The 22,742-nt window shown below is 43.8% G+C and overlaps 2 protein-coding genes across 3 annotated transcripts; both read right to left on the bottom strand.

Annotated features, from left to right (window-relative positions):
- Window positions 1-917: 917 nt before the first annotated feature.
- On the bottom strand, window positions 918-12,416 carry gng10 (guanine nucleotide binding protein (G protein), gamma 10). 2 transcript variants are annotated; one of them, XM_035763433.2, is made up of 3 exons: window positions 12,188-12,416; window positions 11,469-11,595; window positions 918-2,185 (listed from the first exon to the last, which is right to left on the bottom strand). In XM_035763433.2, exons 1-2 carry the CDS (start codon window positions 12,266-12,268, stop codon window positions 11,470-11,472), a joined length of 207 nt encoding a protein of 68 aa, XP_035619326.1. In that variant the 5' UTR covers window positions 12,269-12,416; the 3' UTR covers window positions 918-2,185; window position 11,469. The 2 variants fall into 2 exon arrangements, with proteins under 2 accessions (XP_035619326.1, XP_035619325.1); XM_035763432.2 differs by lacking the exon at window positions 918-2,185 and adding an exon at window positions 8,176-10,960 and having other exon boundaries at window positions 12,188-12,406.
- Window positions 12,417-16,054: 3,638 nt separating this feature from the next.
- On the bottom strand, window positions 16,055-22,490 carry LOC118376688 (dnaJ homolog subfamily C member 25). Its single transcript, XM_035763431.2, has 4 exons — window positions 22,128-22,490; window positions 18,252-18,404; window positions 17,580-18,050; window positions 16,055-16,280 (listed from the first exon to the last, which is right to left on the bottom strand). Exons 1-4 carry the CDS (start codon window positions 22,422-22,424, stop codon window positions 16,158-16,160), a joined length of 1,044 nt encoding a protein of 347 aa, XP_035619324.2. The 5' UTR covers window positions 22,425-22,490; the 3' UTR covers window positions 16,055-16,157.
- Between the last annotated feature and the right edge of the window lie 252 nt (window positions 22,491-22,742).

Raw genomic sequence — 22,742 nt, 5'->3', positions numbered from 1 at the left:
CCGTTGGGAGTTTCCAAACACTCCCCCTCACACACACACACACACACACACACACACACACACACACACACACACACACACATATATACACACACATATTTACCTAGGCAAGTCAGTTAAAGAACAAATTCTTATTTTCAATGACAGCCTAGGAACAGTGGGTTAACTGGTCTAGGAACAGTGGGTTAACTGGTCTAGGAACAGTGGGTTAACTGGTCTAGGAACAGTGGGTTAACTGGTCTAGGAACAGTGGGTTAACTGGTCTAGGAACAGTGGGTTAACTGTCTGTTCAGGGGCAGAACGACAGATTTGTACCTTGTCAGCTCAGAGTTTTAACTTGCATTCTTCCGGTTACTAGTCCAACGCTCTAACCACTAGGCTACCCTGCCACCTCATATATACACACACACACACACACACACACACACACACACACACACATATATACACACACACACATATATATACACACACACATATATATATACACACACACACACACACACACGATGACTTCCTCGTGTGTGTTGTATGACTTCAGAGAGATTGTCCGTGAGAGAGAGTGAGGCAATACTCAGCGTGTCATAGATGTTGCCATAATAAGTATCGGTGGAAACTGCCAGAGAAGGAGCTCAGTGTCACGTGACATCACTTATCCAGGTCACATGATGCCATGAGGTCACTTATCCAGGTCACATGACATCACGAGGACACTTATGCAGGTCACATGATGCCATGAGGTCACATATCTATTGGCAGTGACAGGGGACTTCACATTAGTCATATAGACTATGATGTGGGTGTGTTTGGGGGAGTTCGCCCACTCAGTACACTTTATCAACGTTACCACAATAGGTCTGTATACCATCAATAGAAATAATTTCAGGTCATTTCACATAAGTAGCAAATCAAAGACATTTTGGTTAAACATTATTTTATTAATTTACACACAGACAGGCCACATGTGAAACAAAAGCATGTTATTATTGAGTTTTAGACATATTTTAAAATTCAACAGAGCACAATATTTGAAAGATACCAGACAGACAGGTAACAATCAACCAAAATGAATCTGTGCAGCCGCGTTGGACTGTTTACTAAACGTTTGGCTTTCTGTCGCACTTAAAACAACCTCTAGAAATCGCTGACTGTTGTACATCTAGCAACACTCAAGACGTTGTCCTCCTGTAAAATAATGTCCCGTCTTCACCTGGTTTAATCTCATCCAGTAATGTCTGTTTTACAGTTTTACAGTAATGTCTGTTTTACAGTTTTACAGTAATGTCTGTTTTACAGTAATATCTGTTTTACAGTTTTACAGTAATGTCTGTTTTACAGTTTTACAGTAATGTCTGTTTTACAGTTTTACAGTAATGTCTGTTTTACAGTAATATCTGTTTTACAGTTTTACAGTAATGTCTGTTTTACAGTTTTACAGTAATGTCTGTTTTACAGTTTTACAGTAATGTCTGTTTTACAGTTTTACAGTTGTCTGTTTTACAGTTTTACAGTAATGTCTGTTTTACAGTAATGTCTGTTTTACAGTTTTACAGTAATGTCTGTTTTTACAGTTTTACAGTAATGTCTGTTTTACAGTTTTACAGTAATGTCTGTTTTTACAGTTTCAGTAATGTCTGTTTTACAGTTTTACAGTAATGTCTGTTTTACAGTAATATCTGTTTTACAGTTTTACAGTAATGTCTGTTTTACAGTTTTACAGTAATGTCTGTTTTACAGTTTTACAGTAATGTCTGTTTTTACAGTTTTACAGTAATGTCTGTTTTTACAGTTTTACAGTAATGTCTGTTTTTACAGTTTTACAGTAATGTCTGTTTTTACAGTTTTACAGTAATGTCTGTTTTTACAGTTTTACAGTAATGTCTGTTTTTACAGTTTTACAGTAATGTCTGTTTTTACAGTTTTACAGTAATGTCTGTTTTTACAGTTTTACAGTAATGTCTGTTTTTACAGTTTTACAGTAATGTCTGTTTTTACAGTTTTACAGTAATGTCTGTTCTTCACCAGGATGGACATATTAATATACAACTATATGACGGAACAGCTACATACATACAGTAGTAACCTAGCGCCTTAAAGGGGTAGCAAGTGTTTTATGATACTAAAGGTGTCCATCTTGTGGCGAATTGAAAGGGTTGCAGAATTTTCCATTGATCTGGTAACTAGCCTGGTAAGAAGAAAAAAAGGTATATTGTTTTGAAGGAGGGGCCTCTGCATATGAAACAAAGAACATCCTTTAAATACATGGAGAAAACCACTTAAAACCGAACTCGGTGGAGGAAGTGTATGAATGACCTTGGCCTATGGGGAGGTCAGAGAACTGGCAGTGTGGTGCCAGGACAGCAACCTCTCCCCCAATGTGAGCTAGACAAAAGGAGCTGATCGTGGACTACAGGAAAAGGAGGTTCAAACTAGCCCCCAATTAACATCAACGGGGCTGTAGTGGAGCGGGTCGAGAGCTTCAAGTTCCTTGGTGTCCACATCACCAACAAACTAACATGGTCCAAACACACCAAGACAGTCAAGAAGAGGCACGACAAAACCTTTTCCCCTTCAGGAGACTAAAAAGATTTGGCATGGGTCCCCAGATCCTCAAAAGGTTCTACAGCTGCACCATCGAGAGCATCCTGACCAGCATCCTGATCGGTTGCATCACCGCCTGGTATGGCAACCGCTCGGCATCTGACCATAAGGCGCTACAGAGGGTAGTGCGAACGGCCCAGTACAAGCTTCCTGCCATCCAGGACCTGTATAATAGGTGGTGTCAGAGGAAAGCCCGTAAAATGATCAGGGACTCCAGTCACTCAAGTTATAGACTTTTCTCTGCTACAGCACGGCTAGCGGTACCGGAGAGCCAAGTCTAGGACCAAAAGGCTCCTCATCAGCTTCTACCCCCATGTCATTAGACTGCTGAACAATGAATAGAATTTCCACCGGACAGTTTACATTGACCCCCCCCCCCGTACACTGCTGCTACTCACTGTTTGTTTGTTACCTATGCATAGTCACTTCACCCCCAAACAACATGTACAAATGACCTCAACTAGCCTGTACCCCTGCACACTGACTCTGTACCGGTACCCCCTGTATATAGCCTCCACATTGACTCTGTACCGGTACCCCCTGTATGTAGCCTCCACATTGACTCTGTACCGGTACCCCCTGTATATAGCCTCCACATTGACTCTGTACCGGTACCCCCTGTATATAGCCTCCACATTGACTCTGTACAGGTACCCCCTGTATGTAGCCTCCACACTGACTCTGTACCGGTACTCACTGTATATAGCCTCCAAATTGACTCTGTACCGGTACCCCCTGTATATAGCCTCCACATTGACTCTGTACCGGTACCCCCTGTATATAGCCTCCACATTGACTCTGTACCGGTACTCCCTGTATATAGTCTCCACATTGACTCTGTACCGGTACCCCCTGTATATAGTCTCCACATTGACTCTGTACCGGTACCCCCTGTATATAGCCCCACATTGACTCTGTACCGGTACCCCCTGTATATAGCCTCCACATTGACTCTGTACCAGTACCCCTGTATATAGCCTCCACATTGACTCTGTACCGGTACCCCTGTATATAGCCTCCACATTGACTCTGTACCGGTACCCCCTGTATATAGCCTCCACATTGACTCTGTACCGGTACCCCCTGTATATAGCCTCCACATTGACTCTGTACCGGTACCCCCTGTATATAGCCTCCACATTGACTCTGTACCGGTACCCCTGTATATAGCCTCCACATTGACTCTGTACCGGTACCCCCTGTATATAACCTCCACATTGACTCTGTACCACTTCCCACACTGCCCCTACTCGGATGGTATCGCGCCGTCCCAACCTTCGCTCTCTCCCCCGCTACTCTCTCCTCTTCCATCCTATCATCTCTTCCCTCTGCTCAAACTTTCTCCAACCTATCTCCTGATTCTGCCTCCTCAACCCTCCTCTCCTCCCTTACTGCATCCTTTGACTCTCTATGTCCCCTATCCTCCAGGCCGGCTCGGTCCTCCCCTCCCGCTCCGTGGCTCGACGACTCATTGCGAGCTCACAGAACAAGGCAACGGGCCGAGCGGAAATGGAGGAAAACTCGCCTCCCTGCGGACCTGGCATCCTTTCACTCCCTCCCTCTACATTTTCCTCCTCTGTCTCTGCTGCTAAAGCCACTTTCTACCATTCTAAATTCCAAGCATCTGCCTCTAACCCTAGGAAGCTCTTTGCCACCTTCTCCTCCCTCCTGAATCCCCCCTCCTCCCTCTCTGCAGATGACCTCAACCATTTTGAAAGAAGGTCGATGACATCCGATCCTCGTTTGCTAAGTCAAACGACACCGCTGGTTCTGCTCACACTGCCCTACCCTATGCTCTGACCTCTTTCTGACTCTCTCCAGATGAAATCTCGCCTTGTGATATAGCCTCCCGCCCAACAACCTGCCCGCTTGACCCTATCCCCTCCTCTCTTCTCCAGACCATTTACCGGGAGACCTTCTCCCTTACCTCACCTCGCTCATCAACTCATCCCTGACCGCTGGCTACGTCCCTCCCGTCTTAGAGAGCGAGAGTTGCACCCCTTCTGAAAAAAACCTACCCTGATCCCTCCGATGTCACAACTCAGACCAGTATCCCTTCTCTCTTTTCTCTCCAAAACTCTTGAGCGTGCCGTCCTTGGCCAGCTCTACCGCTATCTCTCTCAGAATGACCTTCTTGATCCAAATCAGTCAGGTTTCAAGACTAGTCATTCAACTGAGACTGCTCTTCTCTGTATCACGGAGGCGCTCCGCACTGCTAAAGCTAACTCTCTCTCCTCTGCTCTCATCCTTCTAGACCCCGGCTGCCTTCGATACTGTGAACCACCAGATCCTCCTCTCCACCCTCTCCGAGTTGGGCATCTCCGGCGCGGCCCACGCTTGATTGCGTCCTACCTGACAGGTCGCTCTACCAGGTGGCGTGGCGAGAATCTGTCTCCTCACCACGCGCTCTCACCACTGGTGTCCCCCAGGGCTCTGTTCTAGGCCCCTCTTATTCTCGCTATACACCAAGTCACTTGGCTCTGTCATAACCTCACATGGTCTCTCCTATCATTGCTATGCAGACGACACACAATTAATCTTCTCCTTTCCCCCTTCTGATGACCAGGTGGCTGTAATCGCATCTCTGCATGTCTCCAGACATATCAGTGTGGATGACGGATCACCACCTCAAGCTGAACCTCAGCAAGACGGAGCTCCTCTTCCTCCCGGGGAAGGACTGCCCGTTCCATGATCTCGCCATCACGGTTGACAACTCCATTGTGTCCTCCTCCCAGAGCGCTAAGAACCTTGGCGTGATCCTGGACAACACCCTGCGTTCTCAACTAACATCAAGGCGGTGTCCCGTTCCTGTAGGTTCATGCTCTACAACATCCGCAGAGTACGACCCTGCCTCACACATAGCCTCCAGGCACTTGTCATCTCCCGTCTTGATTACTGCAACTCGCTGTTGGCTGGGCTCCCTGCCTGTGCCATTAAACCCCTACAACTCATCCAGACTCCGCAGCCCGTCTGGTGTTCAACCTTCCCAAGTTCTCTCACGTCACCCCGCTCCTCCGCTCTCTCCACTGGCTTCCAGTTGAAGCTCTGCATCCGCTACAAGACCATGGTGCTCGCCTATGGAGCTGTGAGGGAACGGCACCTCAGTACCTCCAGGCTCTGATCAGGCCCTACACCCAAACAAGGGCACTGCGTTCATCCACCTCTGGCCTGCTCGCCTCCCTACCACTGAGGAAGTACAGTTCCCGCTCAGCCCAGTCAAAACTGTTCGCTGCTCTGGCCCCCCATGGTGGACAAACTCCCTCACGACGCCAGGACAGCGGAGTCAATCACCACCTTCCGGAGACACCTGAAACCCCACCTCTTCAAGGAATACCTAGGATAGGGTAAGTAAGGGTAAGTAATCCTTCTCACCCCCCCCCAACAAGATTTAGATGCAAGTGGCTGTTCCACTGGTTGTCATAGGTGTTTGCACCAATTTGTACTGGTCGCTCTGGATAAGAGCGTCTGCTAAATGACTTAAATGTAAATGTAAATGTACCGGTACCCCCTGTATATAGCCTCCACATTGACTCTGGCGGTACCCCCTGTATACAGCCTCCACATTGACTCTGTACCGTAACACCCTGTATATAGCCTCCACATTGACTCTGTACCGTAACACCCTGTATATAGCCTCCACATTGACTCTGTACCGTAATACCCTGTATATAGCCTCCACATTGACTCTGTACCGTAATACTCTGTATATAGCCTCCACATTGACTCTGTACCGTAATACCCTGTATATAGCCTCCACATTGACTCTGTACCGTAATACTCTGTATATAGCCTCCACATTGACTCTGTACCGGTACTCCCTGTATATAGTCTCCACATTGACTCTGTACCGGTACCCCTGTATATAGCCCCCACATTGACTCTGTACCGGTACCCCTGTATATAGCCTCCACATTGACTCTGTACCAGTACCCCCTGTATATAGCCTCCACATTGACTCTGTACCGGTAACCCCTGTATATAGCCTCCACATTGACTCTGTACCGGTACCCCCTGTATATAGCCTCCACATTGACTCTGTACCGGTACCCCCTGTATATAGCCTCCACACTGACTCTGTACCGGTACCCCCTGTATATAGCCTCCACATTGACTCTGTACCGGTACCCCCTGTATATAGCCTCCACATTGACTCTGTACGGTACCCCTGTATATAGCCTCCACATTGACTCTGTACCGGTACCCCCTGTATATAGCCTCCACATTGACTCTGTACCGGTACCCCCTGTATATAGCCTCCACATTGACTCTGTACCGTAACACCCTGTATATAGCCTCCACATTGACTCTGTACCGTAATACCCTGTATATAGCCTCCACATTGACTCTGTACCGTAATACCCTGTATATAGCCTCCACATTGACTCTGTACCGTAATACCCTGTATATAGCCTCCACATTGACTCTGTACCGTAATACCCTGTATATAGCCTCCACATTGACTCTGTACCGTAATACCCTGTATATAGCCTCCACATTGACTCTGTACCGTAATACCCTGTATATAGCCTCCACATTGTTATTCTTATTGTGTTACTTTTTTTATTTTAGCCTACTTGGTAAATATTTTCTTAACTCTATTTCTTGAACTGCACCGTTGGTTAAAGGGCTTGTAAGTAAGTATTTCACGGTAAGATCGACACTTGTTGTATTCGGCGCGCGTGACAAATAAAGTTTCAGTTGCTCCCAAAAAAGCAGAAGTAAGTCAGTTGAGGTGTAACCAGGCTGTTAACCAGGCTGTTAACCAGGCTGTTAACCAGGCTGTTAGCCAGGCTGTTAGCCAGGCTGTTAACCAGGCTGTTAACCAGGCTGTTAACCAGGCTTTTAACCAGGCTGTTAACCAGGCTGTTAACCAGGCTGTTAACCAGGCTTTTAACCAGGCTGTTAACCAGGCTGTTAACCAGGCTGTTAACCAGGCTGTTAACCAGGCTGTTAACCAGGCTTTTAACCAGGCTGTTAACCAGGCTGTTAACCAGGCTGTTAACCAGGCTTTTAACCAGGCTGTTAACCAGGCTGTTAACCAGGCTTTTAACCAGGCTGTTAACCAGGCTTTTAACCAGGCTTTTAACCAGGCTGTTAACCAGGCTGTTAACCAGGCTTTTAACCAGGCTTTTAACCAGGCTGTTAACCAGGCTGTTAACCAGGCTTTTAACCAGGCTTTTAACCAGGCTGTTAACCAGGCTGTTAACCAGGCTGTTAACCAGGCTTTTAACCAGGCTTTTAACCAGGCTTTTAACCAGGCTGTTAACCAGGCTTTTAACCAGGCTTTTAACCAGGCTGTTAACCAGGCTTTTAACCAGGCTGTTAACCAGGCTTTTAACCAGGCTTTTAACCAGGCTTTTAACCAGGCTGTTAACCAGGCTGTTAACCAGAAAAACGTTAAGTTACCCTACATGTATCAGCAGACACGTTGAAAGGATATTACCCTCTCTTCATCTGACGATGACAAACAACTGGGAAACCACTAATAACAATCATTAATGAGGGAATCTGGGATTCACACGACAATGGCTATATGCCAATAAAAACAATTTAAATAATGAAAATGCAACAATCCCAGATTGCCCCTTTTATTTTTTAGAAGCCTGATGAAGTTTTTCCACTCAGAGAACAGAAGAGGCAATAATAACGGTAATAATGTTTTTAATGTTTGTGTGCATGTTAGGTTTCCTTGCGAAAGAGACCTTGGTCCCTGGACCCACGACTGTGTCAAACAGGATATGGCAAAATAACACTATGTCTCAAATGGCTCCCTATTCCCTATATAGTGCAGTACTTTAGACCAGAGTCCTATGGCACCCTATTCCCTATATAGTTTACTACTTTAGACCAGAGTCCTATGGCTCCCTATTCCCTATATAGTTTACTACTTTAGACCAGAGTCCTATGGAACCCTATTCCCTATATAGTGCACTACTTTAGACCAGAGCCCTATGGCACCCTATTCCCTATTATATAGTGCACTACTTTAGACCAGAGTCCTATGGAACCCTATTCCCTATATAGTTTACTACTTTAGATCAGAGCCCTATGGAACCCTATTCCCTATATAGTGCACTACTTTAGACCAGAGCCCTATGGCACCCTATTCCCTATTATATAGTGCACTACTTTAGACCAGAGTCCTATGGAACCCTATTCCCTATATAGTTTACTACTTTAGACCAGAGCCCTATGGAACCCTATTCCCTATATAGTGCACTACTTTAGACCAGAGCCCTATGGCACCCTATTCCCTATTATATAGTGCACTACTTTAGACCAGAGCCATATGGAACCCTATTCCCTATATAGTTTACTACTTTAGACCAGAGCCCTATGGCACCCTATTCCCTATATTATATAGTGCACTACTTTAGACCAGAGCCCTATGGCACCCTATTCCCTATTATATAGTGCACTACTTTAGACCAGAGCCCTATGGCACCCTATTCCCTATTATATAGTCCACTACTTTAGACCAGAGCCCTATGGCACCGTATTCCCTATATAGTGCACTACTTTAGACCAGAGTCCTATGGCACCCTATTCCCTATATAGTGCACTACTTTAGACCAGAGCCCTATGGCACCCTATTCCCTATATAGTTTACTACTTTAGACCAGAGCCCTATGGAACCCAATTCCCTATATAGTTTACTACTTTAGACCAGAGCCCTATAGAACCCTATTCCCTATATAGTTTACTACTTTAGACCAGAGCCCTATGGCACCCTATTCCCTATATAGTGCACTACTTTAGACCAGAGCCCTATGGAACCCTATTCCCTATATAGTGCACTACTTTAGACCAGAGCCCTATGGAACCCTATTCCCTATATAGTGCACTACTATAGACCAGAGCCCCATGGAACCCTATTCCCTATATAGTGCACTACTTTAGACCAGAGTCCTATGGAACCCTATTCCCTATATAGTGCACTACTTTAGACCAGAGTCCTATGGAACCCTATTCCCTATATAGTGCATTACTATAGACCAGAGCCCCATGGAACCCTATTCCCTATATAGTGCACTACTTTAGACCAGAGCCCCATGGAACCCTATTCCCTATATAGTGCACTACTTTAGACCAGAGTCCTACAGAACCCTATTCCCTATATAGTGCACTACTTTAGACCAGAGCCCTATGGAACCCTATTCCCTATATAGTGCACTACTATAGACCAGAGCCCCATGGAACCCTATTCCCTATATAGTGCACTACTTTAGACCAGAGTCCTACAGAACCCTATTCCCTATATAGTGCACTACTTTAGACCAGAGTCCTATGGAACCCTATTCCCTATATAGTGCACTACTATAGACCAGAGCCCCATGGAACCCTATTCCCTATATAGTGCACTACTTTAGACCAGAGTCCTACAGAACCCTATTCCCTATATAGTGCACTACTTTAGACCAGAACCCTATGGAACCCTATTCCCTATATAGTGCACTACTATAGACCAGAGCCCCATGGAACCCTATTCCCTATATAGTGCACTACTTTAGACCAGAGTCCTACAGAACCCTATTCCCTATATAGTGCACTACTTTAGACCAGAGTCCTATGGGCAATAAGGTGCCATTTGGGACACAATCTAAGCTAAAGGGAAAGGGAAGTCACAGCAACATCCTGTGGTCAGGGGCTCTACTGACACTGGGCGGTGGTGGAAGCATACGTCTATGGGTGGAAAGTGCTTTCCTTTGGTATCAGTCACAGCTTTTCCACGACGCTAAAAGAGACCGATCGAGTTCGGTCCGTGGCTGCCCCCCCCCCCCCGTCTCAGCACAACATCTTGTATGTTGTGAAGTAACTGGAAGTCCATGTGAATTATTACGTATCTTTGGTGGGTTTAAACAGGAAGCCCGAGCTTCCTGTCACTGACTATAAGCGGTTTCCATTAAACATCGACGTCTCAACAACAGGAAAGGAAGGAGTTTAACGGTTTCGAACCCCCCCCCGACTTAAAACACCGAGGCAGTTTAAGATGATGCAATGCAAAACAAAGCTAAAGAACAATGTTGTAATTACAGCATTAGACTTATTTTACCCCTCCTGTATCAGATAAAATTTATATTAAATGTTACCAAACTTGTAAAAAAAAAAAAAAAAAAAAAGAACTTTGGGACTAAAAATACTAACATCCAAGAAACAAATATAAACAATGAGCTCCAATATACAAACCTATTATTACTTCATATGATATATATTATTTTTTTTAAAAACATAACAAAGCCATGTGGCACAAGAGAAAACATGTATCTCTCAATGAATGCAGCCTGATCACTTCTTCATTGTTGTCTCGATTCCAACGTAAGTTTTCCTCTGTATGACTCCGCCTTTTTTATGTCCTGTCCTGCAAAAAAACCCACATAACATACATATATATATATATATATATATATATATACACACACATATATATCTATTTAAAAGGAGGATAGAAAGCGCTGTAGCCCTTTGTAGATGGAAGTTGCTCTTGGGTTAAAGGGTTCATTGGTCATCAAAAACAAGGCAGAAGGCACTTCATCATATTTAGTTGTATTTCCCCTCTCCGAGGAACCCGCAGGCCCCTTGCATAGGTCCCCCAGCCTAGACCCTGGTCTGAAGTAGTGCACTATATAGGGAATAGGGTACCATAGGGTTCTGGTCTAAAGTAGTGCACTATATAGGGAATAGGGTGCCATAGGGCTCTGGTCTAAAGTAGTGCACTATATATAGGGTATAGGGTTCCATAGGGCTCTGGCCTAAAGTAGTGCACTATATATAGGGTATAGGGTTCCATAGGGCTCTGGTCTAAAGTAGTGCACTACATAGGGAATAGGGAGCCATAACGAGATACAACATAGACAAGAGTTTAGTACCTTAGAACAGGTTACAGGATCGTGGTTCTCTGAAGGGGTTGGAGCCTGCCGGAACCCCGACCAGCAGAGCATCTTTAGCCGCATTCTGATGGCAGTACTGCTGGAGCTCTGCCGCTGCCTGAGACACCTGGGGGTACAATTAGTGTTTAAATGCTTAAAGAGGGGTCTGTGAAGTCCAAAAACGATGTTCCCATCATGTTTTCTATCATATCTGTACAGCAGCTGATGAAACTAACACTGTTAAAGTGTGTGTGTGTGTGTAGGGGGAGGGAATACGATCAGTGTTTATTTCCTGATAGTTTCTGGTTTAAGATCAATAGGACACCGAATCATAACTCTATTGGCATTTTTTTTAACCTGCAGTGGCCCGTTTAATATCATCAAGCAATAATTCCATATAGTTAATGAGACGGCAGACAATGAATGAATGAATTATATAATACCATGGCGAATCAATTTTTATTTAGGAAGTATCAAGGCCAATTTTGGTCGACTCAATTTATATACGGAATTAACGAATCTTTTCACAGCATCAGTCCCGTCACAGTCGGACCACATAAAAGCTGTCTGAAACGGATACTGTCGACGAAATTAAATGCCATCATCACCCACACGTTTACAATTATCGTTTCAAATGACATTGCAAAAAAATACACCCCAAAATCTATCCTATGCAAAAGCTTCTGCCTGTCTTTCTTTAAGATGTTCTTTTCGTTTACCTTAATCCGTTCCAAACTGGCTTCGAGTTTCAGTTGTTCAACAAGTCGACGCATGTTGGACACGTTGGAATTAGACGTCATGTTTTGTTGATTTTCTTTCTTTCTTTCTTGTTTTTTTTTTGGTCAAATAGTTTGAGGACTATTAGAGATATGGACGGGAAACGGCGCTTTCTGGACTGGTAAAAAAAAAAGGAAGAAGAAAAAATTAACTTCCCAAACTTTTGAAGCAGGAAGCCACATCCTCAGATGGGGAGGACCAGGGGCGTCATGCAACTCACAAATCTGAGGGGGCACAAAGTAGGAGGATGCAGAAAGAGGCATGGTGCTCGTTTTCCTTTAAAAATACAACATAATTTATTTATTACTAGACACCTAGCAATTGTATGACGTTAGCTAGCAAGCCCAGATAGGTTCCCAATCTCCCATCCTCATAACTAGCTTCCAAAAAGCCATTTCAGGCTATAAATCTATTTAGAATAGCTAGTTTGTCTAACTATCTTAGCTGGCATGTCTGCTGGCAAGTTTGGTACACTTTAGAAAAGCATGCAATAACTAAATGAACTGAACAAGACACACATTCCATTACATTTTATTTTACCCTGAAAAAACCTGAACAAAAAACGTCTTTAAACTGTATAGCTGATCAAAGCACCATCATACCAGGTCATTTAAATGCTTAAAAACAAAACAAAATTGTATGAATAAGATATTTATTTGGCCAAAGAAGTGCCCTTTCTTACTGATCTCTACAAGCCTCCGTTCAAAACAAATCCTGTAAAATGACGTCAACAAATACAGGAGGAGTTACTAGCTAGCTTAGCTAACAAACTAGCTAGGTCGGTTGCGATGTGCATGACCAGAATGAGACGTCAACGAACCCCCAAAGGCACACCCCGTTTTTTTGTTAGAAAATTGAGAAAAGGGTGGAGTTGGACAGTTTTTTTTTTGTGTGCCCAAATTCGAACTTTCAACGGCTAAATTCTGAGGGGGCATTTGCCCTTGCGCCCATGCTCCCTATGGCTATTGGATCTCCAGACCCAAAAATAAAACCAGGCTCTCAGAGGCCCGCAGCTGCAGTGTTGGCACTACATTTGCATTGGCATCTGTATGTTTTGCATCTGACAGGTACAGTTGAAGTCGGAAGTTTACATACACTTAGGTTGGAGTACTTAAAACTAGTTTTTCATCCACTTCACAAATGTCTTGTTAACAAACTATGCCTGTGGATGTATTTCAAGGCCTACCTTCAAACTCAGTGCCTCTTTGCTTGACATCATGGGAAAATCAAAAGACATCAGCCAAGACCTCAGAAAAAAAATTGTGGACCTCCACAAGTCTGGTTCATCCTTGGGAGCCATTTCCAAACTCCTGAAGGTACAACGTTCATCTGTACAAACAATAGTACGCAAGTATAAACTCCATGGGACCACGCAGCCGTCATACTGCTCAGGAAGGAGACACATATTGTCTCCTAGAGATGAACGTACTTTGTTGTGAAAAGTACAAGTGAATCCCAGAACAACAGCAAAGGACCTTGTGAAGATGCTGGAGGAAACAGGTACAAAAGTATCTATAGCCACAGTAAAACTAGTCCTATATCGACATAACCTGAAAGGTCGTTCAGCAAAGAAGAAGCCAATGCTCCAAAACTGCCATAAAAAAGCCAGACTACAGTTTGCAACTGCACATGGGGACAAAGATCGTACTTTTTTGGAGAAATGTCCTCTGGTCTGATGAAACAAAATATAACTGTTTGGTCATAATGACCATCGTTATGTTTGGAGGAAAAAGGGGGAGGCTTACAAGCCGAAGAACACCATCCCAACCGTGAAGCACGGGGGTGGCAGCATCATGTTGTGGAGGTGCTTTGCTGCAAGAGGTACTGATGCACTTCACAAAATAGATGGCTTCATGAGAAAGGAAAATTATGTGGATTTATTGAAGCAACATCTCAAGACATCAGTCAGGAAGTTAAAGCTTGGTCGCAAATGGGTCTTCCAAATGAACAATGACCCCAAGCATACTTCCAAAGTTGTGGCAAAATGGCTTAAGGACAACCAAGTCAAGGTATTGGAGTGGCCATCACAAAGCCCTGACCTCAATTCTATATAAAATGTGTAGAAAATGTGTGGGCAGAACTGAAAAAGCATGTGCGAGCAAGGAGGCCTACCAACCTGACTCAGTTACACCAGCTCTGTCAGGAGGAATGGACCAAAATTCACCCAATTTATTGTGGGAAGCTTGTGGAAGGCCACCCAAAACATTTGACCCAAGTTAAACAATTTAAAGGCAATGCTACCAAATACTAATTGAGTGTATGTAAACTTCTGACCCACTGGGAATGTGATGAAAGAAATTAAAGCTGAAATATATCATTCTCTCTACTATTACTCTGACATTTCACATTCTTAAAATAAAGTGGTGATCCTAACTGACCTAAAACAGGGAATGTTTACTAGGATTAAAAGTCAGGAATTGTAAAAAAAATAAAACTGAGTTTAAATGTATTTGGCTAAATAATAATAATAATAAATGCCATTTAGCAGACGCTTTTATCCAAAGCGACTTACAGTCATGTGTGCATACATTCTACGTATGGGTGGTCCCGGGAATCGAACCCACTACCCTGGCGTTACAAGCGCCATGCTCTACCAACTGAGCTACAGAAGGACAGAAGGCTAAAGTGTATGTAAACTTCGGACTTCAACTGTGTATCAAAAAGACATCCACAGTTAAAATATATAATTTTTTATATTTTAGGAGGGGTTATGAATACTTTGTATAATTGTGTGTACCGGTACTTTCAACTCTGATTCAAAACAGTCTTCCCAGGTAAAACAATGTCGTTCAGATTATGGGGAGGTTTGCCTGACCCAGATGAAGACTGTTCCTTTATTTAACTAGGCAAGTCAGTCAAGAACAAATTCTTATTTACAATGAAGGCTTACACCGGCCAAACCCTAACCAGGACGACACTGGGTCAATAGTGTGCCGCCCTATGGGACTTCCGATCACCGCCGGTTGTGATACAGCCCAGAATTGAACCAGGGTCTGTAGTGATGCCCTCTAGCACTGCGATGCCTTAGACCGCTGCGCCACTCAGGCGCCCCCAATGGTTCACGGACCAACGGAGACCAGAAGTAGAGCTAATTTGGATCTGATGGGATGACAGACCAGAGACAGACGAGCAGCTACAACGGACTGTAAACCTTGGGTTGTGTTCCAAATACAGTAGGCTTCGTAATAAGAGCAGCTCCTTCAGGCAGGTTTCTGATACAGGCAGAATGCTGAAAGACCATTTTATGAAAGGCTGCACCAGCAGTGAGTACACTACTAAAAAATATTCCATATACTTTAAAAGCTATAAAAATACCATTCACCTTAAAATGTCCCCAATCCATGAAAAAAAAAAAAAGATAATTTGAAGTACTACGACATCTTAATGAGTATAGAAGATATATGAACATAGAGATACACTAGAGCTCATCTTTTACCTTTGTTAAGTGTGCCCTCCTCTATCCAACTAAATGCTCATGCACAATAACAGAGAGCAACAGTGTGAGGAAATCTGATGGGGCAACACTTCAAGCAGCGGTTTGAAGACGAGAACCTATGATTATAGACTCCACTTGTGTCTTCTATCAAAGAGGAGGGTTATCCCTCGCCAAACTCTGTCCAAAATAAGCCCAATGCATTTCTATGGGCTTAAGCAGACCAAAGATTATTGCCTGTCGGGACAACGACTCCTGTCGTTAGGGCGGAGACATGAGCATCTCATCATTATATAAAAGATCTCTGACCCGATAGAATATCTCTTGAAAATAATGTTACCATTCCGTACAAACAGGAATTATTGTTAATCGTCTGTATAAACATCATCAGTAGATTTATTCACAAATACACAGGTATACAAACACAGTGTGACTGTATAACAGGCACAAGTCAGGTGTGATTATTGATAGGCATGTTGTCAATCGTCAATAAAAGTGAGTCGTCCAGGTCCTTCATTCTTCATCCACCGTCGGTACCTCTTCCACCTGGGGTCCAGGGCCATCTTCATCTTCATCTCTTCCTCCTGTTCTTCCTTGTACACCTGTACAACAACAGAAAACAATAGAACTGTAGAAACACATTCAGAAATCATTTGGGGTTTGAAATCTGTAACCATTTCCCATTAGTGTCAGTCTGTTTCTGCCCCACTTTGCCAAACATGGAGTTGGCAAAACACCTATATGTTGTGATCACATCGTAATACATGGTGCAAAGCTTCACACTGTTACTACTACTACTACTACTACTACTACTACTACTACCACCACCACCACTACCACTACTACCACTACCACTACCACTACTGCTACTGCTACTACTACTGCTACTACTGCTACTACTGCTGCTGCTACTACTACTACTACTACTACTGCTGCTACTGTTACTACTACTACTACTGCTACTACTGTTACTACTACTACTACTGCTGCTACTACTACTACTACTACTATTACTGCTACTACTGCCACTACTACTACCACTACTACTACTACTACTACTACTACTACTACTACTACACTACTACTACTGCTACTACACGGCTACAAATGCTACAACTACACTACTGCTACTACAACTATACTGCTACTACAACTATACTGCTACAACTACAACTATACTACTACAACTACACTACTGCTACTACAACTATACTGCTACAACTGCTACAACTACACTGCTACTACTACAATACTGCAACTACAACAACTATACTCCTACAAATATAAAAAAATATATATAAAAAAATATATGCCATTTAGCTGACGCTTTTATCCAAAGCGACTTACAGTCATGTGTGCATACATTCTACGTATGGGTGGTCCCGGAATCGAACCCACTACCCTGGCGTTACAAGCGCCATGCTCTACCAACTGAGCCACAGAAGGACCACAAATATCATACTACTACTGCAACTACACTGCTACAACAACTATACTCCTACAAATATCATACTACTACAACTATACAGCTACAACTATACTACTACACATATCATACTACTACACTACTGCTACTACAAATATACTGCTACAACTACTACAACTATACTACTACAGTACTGCTACTACAACTATACTACTACAAATATCCTAATACAACTATACTAATACTGTTACTAGCTACTACAACTATAACTATACAACTACTACATAATTTTACTGCTACTAATACTGCTACAGCGTTACTACTAGCTCTATACTACTATACCAGTGATACTACTACTACTACTACTAATACTACTATAATACTACATCAACTTCTGCCCCCCCCACTAATACTACTATAATACTACATCAACTTCTGCCACCCCCCCCACTACTACAGCAACATTACTACAGACCTCATAGTTGTCTTTGATCCAGAGCTGCCTCTCCAGTAAGGTGTCTCTCTGCTCCGCCTCCAGACTGTCGAACTGAGACTGAGACATCTTCATGTTCCTCCTGATGATGTAGAGCTTCTCCTCGTCTCCGTACTCCTCTCTGCAGATGGTGAACCTGTAGATCCACTTACAGTACCAGACCACATAGGCACACAGGCAGTAAGGGAACAGGACAATCTGACAGAGCAGGATGTCCAAGATTTCAGGCTTCTGGTAGCCTCCCTTGATGTCGATCTTGTTCTTGATGATGTCACGGATGACCTCTTCTTCCTGTTCCCGGATCTCCTCTTTGGACCGTCGGTTCTTGCCCTTCTCTTTTGTCTTGTTCAGGAGACCCAGCTGCTTGGCTATCTCCGTCGCCTGGATACGGTACTTGGGGACTGTTGACAGGTAGTTGATGGCTTCAGTGTAGCTGGCCCACCAACTGTAGTACTGAAGGAAGAAAAGTGTTACAATGTTTCCCAAATGGCAACCTATTCAGTGCACTTCTTTTTGACCAGAGTCCTATGGACATGAAATAGGTTGCCACGTGGGGACTATTTGGTTTTTAGTGTGGAAACAATTTCCATTGAAATATATAATTGCATTTAAGCAAAAAAAGACTTTTGAGAGTATGCGACGATACGACTGTACCTGAAAGATGGATATAGCAACCACGGTGACCAGAATGACAATCCGTACGTCCACTTTAGGCGCCAGTCGTCTCCTGTAGTAGGTGTAGTAGTGGCTGTAGTACTCTTCAGGGTGGTCCAGCATGTAGTCGTAGTCTCTACGGGAGTCCTCATCCTGAGACACAGGAGGAAATGGCTCTTATTTTCACCTTCCTTTAACAAACTATTACGACCACTAGGTAATAGGCCTAGTAACAAGAATACAAGAAGATTATTTAAAGAAAAATATATTAACTTTATTTAACTAGGCAAGTAAGTTAAGAACAAATTCTTATTTTTAATGACAGCCTAGGAACAGTGGGTTAACTGCCTTGTTCAGAATGACAGATTTTTTTACCTTGTCAGTTCGGGGATTTGATCCAGCAACCTTTCTGTTACTGGCCCAACGCGCTAACCACTAGGCTACCTGCCCCTTATCAGAATGATTTACAGCTTTATGTATATATGAAGCATCTATGAGTAGGAGTGCTTGCTAAGGATCAGTTTTTGCCTTTTAGATTACAACAAACAAGAGAATATAGGCATGGGGGCCCTGATCCTAGATCAGCACCCCGACTTAAAGAAGCAGGAAGGACATACTGCCTCATTGCCTGCATCCGTAATGGGTCAGCGGTCAAACGACCTCCACTCATCACTGTCAAACACTCCCTGAAACACTTCAGCGAGCAGGCCTTTCTAAATCGACCTGGCCGGAGTATCCTGGAAGGATATTGATCTCATCCCGTCAGTAGAGGATGCCTGGATATTTTTTTTAAATGCTTTCCGAACCATCTTAAATAAACATGCCCCATTCAAAACATTTAGAACCAGGAACAGATATAGCCCTTGGTTCTCCCCAGACCTGACTGCCCTTAACCAACACAAAAACATCCTATGGCCTTCTGCATTAGCATCGAACAGCCCCCGTGATATGCAGCTGTTCAGGGAAGCTAGAAACCATTATACACAGGCAGTTAGAAAAGCTAAGGCTAGCTTTTTCAAGCAGAAATGTTCTTCCTGCAACACTAACTCAAAGTTCTGGGACACTGTAAAGTCCATGGAGAATAAGAACACCTCCTCCCACTGTCACCACTGATAAATCCACCATAATTGAGAATTTCAATAAGCATTTTTCTACGGCTGGCCATGCTTTCCACCTGGCTACTCCTACCCCGGTCAACAGCACTGCACCCCCCATATCAACTCGCCCAAGCCTTCCCCATTTCTCCTTCTCCCAAATCCATTCAGCTGATGTTCTGAAAGAGCTGCAAAATCTGGACCCCTACAAATCAGCCGGGCTAGACAATCTGGACCCTTTCTTTCTAAAAATGATCTGCCGAAATTGTTGCCACCCCTATTACTAGCCTGTTCAACCTCTCTTTCGTATCGTCTGAGATTCCCAAAGATTGGAAAGCTGCCGCGGTCATCCCCCTCTTCAAAGGGGGTGACACTCTAGACCCAAACTGCTACAGACCCATATCTATACTATCCTGCCTTTCTAAGGTCTTTGAAAGCCAAGTCAACAAACAGATTACCGACCATTTTGAATCTCACCATACCTTCTCTGTTATGCAATCTGGTTTCAGAGCTGGTCATGGGTGCACCTCAGCCACGCTCAAAGTCCTAAACGATATCTTAACCGCCATCGATAAGAAACATTACTGTGCAGCCGTATTAATTGATCTGGCCAAGGCTTTCGACTCTGTCAATCACCACATCCTCATCGGCAGACTCGACAGCCTTGGTTTCTCAAATGATTGCCCTGCCTGGTTCACCAACTACTTCTCTGATAGAGTTCAGTTTGTCAAATCAGAGGACCGGTTGTCCGGGCCTCTGGCAGTCTCTATGGGGGTGCCACAGGGTTCAATTCTTGGACCGACTCTTCTCTGTATACATCAATGAGGTCGCTCTTGCTGCTGGTGAGTCTCTGATCCACCTCTACGCAGACGACACCATTCTGTATACTTCTGGCCCTTCTTTGGACACTGGGTTAACTAACCTCCTAAAACTAAATGCATGCTCTTCAACCGATCGCTACCTGCACCCACCCGCCTGTCCAACATCACTACTCTGGACGGCTCCGACTTAGAATACGTGGACAACTACAAATACTTAGGTGTCTGGTTAGACTGTAAACTCTCCTTCCAGACCCATATCAAACATCTCCAATCCAAAGTTAAATCTAGAATTGGCTTCCTATTTCGCAACAAAGCATCCTTCACTCATGCTGCCAAACATACCCTTGTAAAACTGACCATCCTACCAATCCTCGACTTTGGCGATGTCATTTACAAAATAGCCTCCAATACCCTACTCAACAAATTGGATGCAGTCTATCACAGTGCAATCCGTTTCGTCACCAAAGCCCCATATACTACCCACCATTGCGACCTGTACGCTCTCGTTGGCTGGCCTCACTTCATACTCGTCGCCAAACCCACTGGCTCCATGTCATCTACAAGACCCTGCTAGGTAAAGTCCCCCCTTATCTCAGCTCGCTGGTCACCATAGCATCTCCCATCTGTAGCACACGCTCCAGCAGGTATATCTCTCTAGTCACCCCCAAAACCAATTATTTCTTTGGCTGCCTCTCCTTCCAGTTCTCTGCTGCCAATGACTGGAACGAACTACAAAAATCTCTGAAACTGTAAACACTTATCTCCCTCACTAGCTTTAAGCACCAGCTCTCAGAGCAGCTCACAGATTACTGCACCTGTACATAGCCCACCTATAATTTAGCCCAAACAACTACCTCTTTCCCAACTGTATTTTATTTATTTATTTATTTAGCTCCTTTGCACCCCATTATTTTTATTTCTACTTTGCACATTCTTCCACTGCAAATCAACCATTCCAGTGTTTTACTTGCTATATTGTATTTACTTTGCCACCATGGCCATTTTTTGCCTTTACCTCCCTTATCTCAGCTCATTTGCTCACATCGTATATAGACTTGTTTATACTGTATTATTGACTGTATGTTTGTTTTACTCCATGTGTAACTCTGTGTCGTTGTATCTGTCGAACTGCTTTGCTTTATCTTGGCCAGGTCGCAATTGTAAATGAGAACTTGTTCTCAACTAGCCTACCTGGTTAAATAAAGGTGTTCTCAACTAGCCTACCTGGTTAAATAAAGGTGTTCTCAACTAGCCTACCTGGTTAAATAAAGGTGTTCTCAACTAGCCTACCTGGTTAAATAAAGGTGTTCTCAACTAGCCTACCTGGTTAAATAAAGGTGTTCTCAACTAGCCTACCTGGTTAAATAAAGGTGTTCTCAACTAGCCTACCTGGTTAAATAAAGGTGTTCTCAACTTGCCTACCTGGTTAAATAAAGGTGTTCTCAACTGGCCTACCTGGTTAAATAAAGGTGTTCTCAACTAGCCTACCTGGTTAAATAAAGGTGTTCTCAACTAGCCTACCTGGTTAAATAAAGGTGTTCTCAACTAGCCTACCTGGTTAAATAAAGGTGTTCTCAACTAGCCTACCTGGTTAAATAAAGGTGTTCTCAACTAGCCTCCCTGGTTAAATAAAGGTGAAATAGAACATTAATAAATACCTGCTCTACCTTTCTCAGGATACTACTACGGTAGCTCCGTGAAAAGGGACTATCCTGATCACTTCACTGTTGAGTCTCTTCACGTCTTTTGAGTAAATAGTAATTGACAGTATTGGTACACTAGAAACCAAAAGGATCTAATTGACTGCGGGCCTTTGATTCAGAGGTTAGAGAAAAGTGCCACATTGGCATATGCAACATAAGTTGACGTCAGCGAGAACCGACGGCAACCCCAGTTTGGCCAGAGAGCTGGAGAATTATGAGGTCTATGGTACGAATCATCTGTGGGGTTTCTACACTTACCTTCAGAGTTTCATATGCAGTTGCAATGAGCAAAAAATGTCGATGAGCACTTTCACGTGTCTCGCCTGTGAGACTTGAGAATCTATCGGGGTGATACTTTCTGGCTAACTGTCTGTAAGCACGACCTATGTCGGATTTAACCGCATCTCTCGGTACTCCGAGTACATCGTAACAAATCTCCGTGCCACAATAAAGTCCCTCGATAAGCGCCGTGGCAGAGGGTATGAGACCCCCCCAAAATAACAAAATGCCTATCCATTGACCAAAGTGTCGCCCATTCTTCATGGGCGCAGCCATTTCACTACCGTCACAAGTTCTTCTTCGTGTTGCTTTCCGGTAGACTCGACGCTTTGTTGCGTATTACCGCCTTTCACAGTTTGGAAAGTATATTGCACATTTATTCACAAAAAATGGGGGGGAGTAATGGCACCGCCATCTAACCTAGGGTGACCACATTTCCCGGATTGTGCGGGACAGTCCCACACTTTGGCCCCATTGTCCCGCAACCAAACAATAATGTCCCCGCATATTATAAACAAATTCAAAAACACCGCAAAAGATAAGTCGATTTCTCTCGTATTTCAGTCAGACATTCCGACCCGTGTCTTGCAGTCA

This window comes from Oncorhynchus keta, chromosome 12 (assembly GCF_023373465.1).
Source record: "Oncorhynchus keta strain PuntledgeMale-10-30-2019 chromosome 12, Oket_V2, whole genome shotgun sequence".
Classification (NCBI taxonomy): Eukaryota; Metazoa; Chordata; class Actinopteri; order Salmoniformes; family Salmonidae; genus Oncorhynchus; species Oncorhynchus keta.
The sequence above is the reverse complement of the archived record's forward strand: the minus strand, read 5'-3'. Positions and strand labels throughout refer to the sequence as shown.

Bases quoted from the DNA above. Each gene is read 5' to 3' on its own strand.
- LOC118376688 (XM_035763431.2), bottom strand. From the start codon at position 22,424: ATGGCTGCGCCCATGAAGAATGGGCGACACTTTGGTCAATGGATAGGC. The intron at 18,405-22,127 runs GTAAGTGTAGAA...CCTGTGTCTCAG, and splicing joins CTGCATATGAAACTCTGAAG to GATGAGGACTCCCGTAGAGA. The intron at 18,051-18,251 runs GTACAGTCGTAT...TTCTTCCTTCAG, and splicing joins TTGCTATATCCATCTTTCAG to TACTACAGTTGGTGGGCCAG.
- gng10 (XM_035763433.2), bottom strand. From the start codon at position 12,268: ATGACGTCTAATTCCAACGTGTCCAACATGCGTCGACTTGTTGAACAA. The intron at 11,596-12,187 runs GTAAACGAAAAG...TTGTACCCCCAG, and splicing joins CCAGTTTGGAACGGATTAAG to GTGTCTCAGGCAGCGGCAGA.